At 49.8% G+C, this 5,000-nt stretch overlaps 1 protein-coding gene across 1 annotated transcript in view; it reads left to right on the top strand.

The window, feature by feature from the left end:
- Nucleotides 1-3,649: 3,649 nt before the first annotated feature.
- LOC128665860 (ribosomal protein S6 kinase alpha-5) overlaps nt 3,650-5,000 on the top strand; it is a 141,020-nt gene continuing 139,669 nt past the window's right edge. The window contains exon 1 of the mRNA XM_053720096.1: nt 3,650-3,801. Within this exon, the coding sequence (XP_053576071.1) occupies nt 3,765-3,801 (37 nt within the window). The 5' untranslated portion in view covers nt 3,650-3,764. The remainder of the gene's footprint in view (nt 3,802-5,000) is intronic.

Raw genomic sequence — 5,000 nt, 5'->3', positions numbered from 1 at the left:
ACACACACAGTGTGCCACTCTCACACACACACAGTGTGCCACTCTCACACACACACAGTGTGCCACTCTCACACACACACAGTGTGCCACTCTCACACACAGTGTGCCACTCTCACACACAGTGTGCCACTCTCACACACACACACAGTGTGCCCCGCTCACACACAGTGTGCCACTCTCACACACACACACACAGTGTGCCACTCTCACACACAGTGTGCCACTCTCACACACAGTGTGCCACTCTCACACACAGTGTGCCACTCTCACACACAGTGTGCCACTCTCACACACAGTGTGCCACTCTCACACACAGTGTGCCACTCTCACACACAGTGTGCCACTCTCACACACACACACAGTGTGCCACTCTCACACACACACACAGTGTGCACTCTCACACACACACACAGTGTGCCCACTCTCACACACACACACAGTGTGCCACTCTCACACACACACAGTGTGCCACTCTCACACACACACAGTGTGCCACTCTCACACACACACAGTGTGCCACTCTCACACACACACAGTGTGCCCCACACACACAGTGTGCCCCACACACACACACACACACAGTGTGCCCCACACACACACACACACAGTGTGCCCCCCACACACACACACACACACAGTGTGCCACACACACACACACAGTGTGCCACACACACACACACACACAGTGTGCCACTCTCACACACACAGTGTGCCACACACACACACACACAGTGTGCCACACACACACACAGTGTGCCACACACACACACAGTGTGCCACACACACACACAGTGTGCCACACACACACACACAGTGTGCCACTCTCACACACACACAGTGTGCCACTCTCACACACACACAGTGTGCCACTCTCACACACACACACAGTGTGCCACTCTCACACACACACACAGTGTGCCACTCTCACACACACACACACAGTGTGCCACTCTCACACACACACAGTGTGCCACTCTCACACACACACAGTGTGCCACTCTCACACACACACACACAGTGTGCCACTCTCACACACACACACACAGTGTGCCACTCTCACACACACACACACAGTGTGCCACTCTCACACACACACAGTGTGCCACTCTCACACACACACAGTGTGCCACTCTCACACACACACAGTGTGCCACTCTCACACACACACAGTGTGCCACTCTCACACACACACACACAGTGTGCCACTCTCACACACACACACACAGTGTGCCACTCTCACACACACACACACAGTGTGCCACTCTCACACACACACAGTGTGCCACTCTCACACACACACAGTGTGCCACTCTCACACACACACAGTGTGCCACTCTCACACACACACAGTGTGCCACTCTCACACACACACACACACAGTGTGCCACTCTCACACACACACACACACACAGTGTGCCACTCTCACACACACACACACACAGTGTGCCACTCTCACACACACACACACAGTGTGCCACTCTCACACACACACACACAGTGTGCCACTCTCACACACACACACACACACAGTGTGCCACTCTCACACACACACACAGTGTGCCACTCTCACACACACACAGTGTGCCACTCTCACACACACACAGTGTGCCACTCTCACACACACACAGTGTGCCACTCTCACACACACAGTGTGCCACTCTCACACACACAGTGTGCCACTCTCACACACACAGTGTGCCACTCTCACACACACAGTGTGCCACTCTCACACACACAGTGTGCCACTCTCACACAGTGCCACTCTCACATACAGTGTGCCACTCTCACATACACACAATAGTGGGCCACTAATACACAGTGCCACTCTCACATACACACACAGTGTGCCACTCTCACATACACACAGTGTGCCACTCTCACATACACACAGTGTGCCACTCTCACATACACACAGTGTGCCACTCATACACAGTGCCACTCTCACATATACACAGTGTGCCACTCTCACATACACACAATAGTGGGCCACTAATACACAGTGCCACTCACATACACACAGTGTGCCACTCTCACATACACACAGTGTGCCACTCTCACATACACACAGTGTGCCACTCTCACATACACACAGTGTGCCACTCATACACAGTGCCACTCTCACATACACACAGTGTGCCACTCATACACAGTGCCACTCTCACATATACACAGTGTGCCACTCTCACATACACACAATAGTGGGCCACTAATACACAGTGCCACTCACATACACACAGTGTGCCACTCTCACATATACACAGTGTGCCACTCATACACAGTGCCACTCTCACATACACACAGTGTGCCACTCATACACAGTGCCACTCTCACATATACACAGTGTGCCACTCTCACATACACACAATAGTGGGCCACTAATACACAGTGCCACTCACATACACACAGTGTGCCACTCTCACATACACACAGTGTGCCACTCTCACATACACACAGTGTGCCACTCTCACATACAACAGTGTGCCACTCATACACAGTGCCACTCTCACATATACACAGTGTGCCACTCTCACATACACACAGTGTGCCACTCTCACATACACACAGTGTGCCACTCTCACATACAACAGTGTGCCACTCATACACAGTGCCACTCTCACATACACACAGTGTGCCACTCTCACATACACACAGTGTGCCACTCTCACATACACAGTGTGCCACTCTCACATACACACAATAGTGGGCCACATACACACAGTGTGCCACTCTCACACACACACAGTGTGCCACTCTCACACACTCTCACACACACAGTGTGCCACTCTCACACACACAGTGTGCCACTCTCACATACACACAGTGTGCCACTCTCACATACAACAGTGTGCCACTCTCACACACTCTCACACACACAGTGTGCCACTCTCACATACAACAGTGTGCCACTCTCACATACAACAGTGTGCCACTCTCACATACACACAGTGTGCCACTCTCACATACAACAGTGTGCCACTCTCACATACAACAGTGTGCCACTCTCACATACAACAGTGTGCCACTCTCACATACAACAGTGTGCCACTCTCACATACACACAGTGTGCCACTCTCACATACAACAGTGTGCCACTCTCACATACACACAGTGTGCCACTCTCACATACACACAGTGTGCCACTCTCACATACAACAGTGTGCCACTCATACACAGTGCCACTCTCACATACAGTGTGCCACTCTCACATACACACAGTGTGCCACTCTCACATACACACAGTGTGCCACTCTCACATACACACAGTGTGCCACTCTCACATACACACAGTGTGCCACTCTCACATACACACAGTGTGCCACTCTCACATACACACAGTGTGCCACTCTCACATACACACAGTGTGCCACTCTCACATACACACAGTGTGCCACTCTCACATACACACAGTGTGCCACTCTCACATACACACAGTGTGCCACTCTCACATACAACAGTGTGCCACTCATACACAGTGCCACTCTCACATACAGTGTGCCACTCTCACATACACACAGTGTGCCACTCTCACATACACACAGTGTGCCACTCTCACATACAACAGTGTGCCACTCATACACAGTGCCACTCACACACTGTGTCACACCCCACGCACATACACACACGGACAGCCTTCTAACGCGCACACACAGGAAGTTCCCATTTACTATTTCGGATCCATCTTCCTGATTCCGTAACCCGGAGGAAGCTGAAGAGCCCGGGACGCGATAGGAGAGGCTGCCAGGCCCGGGGATTATCCTGGGGATATGGGGGATCCGGGAGAAACGGACGCGCTTGTAGAAGGTGAGAAATCCCGAGAGCACGGGCACCGCGTCCGTACAGACCACGCAGCGAGACGCGACTAATACAGCTCCACGGGTGACAACCGGGGGACACGCGCCCACTACACACGGCACACCGGAACAAACACGTGACACCGTGCGGCACCGTGATGTCATACTGTTGTGCTTACGTCACGATCCAGCAGTACACAATGACACGGATACAATGTTACCGCTGTATAGAGTGAAATACGCCAGTTATACAACAGCGAATCGTGTGCACTGCTCACAAATCTCTTTTATAACAACATAAAGTGCGACAGTGACGTACTCTGTGTTATATTGCACGACCCTAGCCACCAGTTACTGGCTGTGTGCAGTGCATTGCACTGACCTATATATATGTATTATGTGTGTCCCTATATATACCTACTGCAAACCAGCAAATATTTACTAAATGCATGATATCTGCATGCAAACTACCTGACTTACAATAATAAACACACAGCACTTTATTTAAGGAAATCAGACCCCCCCCCCATGTTCCAGAAAGAGAATACTATTTATTTATTTTTTATTTATATATAAAATCAAATTCTATTTTTAAACTCTCTTTTTTCTTGGCATCCTTTGTTCAAGTTCAGGTAGATAGGCTCAGGAGTGTGCATGTGACGAGCACTAGAAAGCAGCAGTTTTGCATTAATGCTTTTAACAATATTATGCATCAGGCAAACCATACAGTGCCCCAAACACACGCACCCTACCTATCTACCTATCTATCTATCTATCTATCTATCTATCTATCTATCTATCTATCTATCTAAATCTACCTATCTACCCACCCACCTACCTAACTATCTACCTATCTAACCACCTACCTATCTATCTAAACCTACCTATCTAACCACCTACCTATCTATCTAAACCTACCTATCTACCCACCTACCTATCTATCTAAACCTACCTATCTACCCACCTACCTACCTATCTACCCACCTACCTATCTATCTAAATCTACCTATCTACCCACCTACCTATCTTTCTAACCACCTACCTATCTAAACCTACCTATCTACCCACCCACCTATCTATCTAAACCTACCTATCTACCCACCCACCTACCTATCTAAACCTACCTATCTAACCACCCACCTACCTACCTAACCACCTACCTATCTATCTAAACGTACCTATCTACCCACCCACCTACCTATCTAAACC

This window comes from Bombina bombina, chromosome 7 (assembly GCF_027579735.1).
Source record: "Bombina bombina isolate aBomBom1 chromosome 7, aBomBom1.pri, whole genome shotgun sequence".
Classification (NCBI taxonomy): Eukaryota; Metazoa; Chordata; class Amphibia; order Anura; family Bombinatoridae; genus Bombina; species Bombina bombina.
The sequence above is the reverse complement of the archived record's forward strand: the minus strand, read 5'-3'. Positions and strand labels throughout refer to the sequence as shown.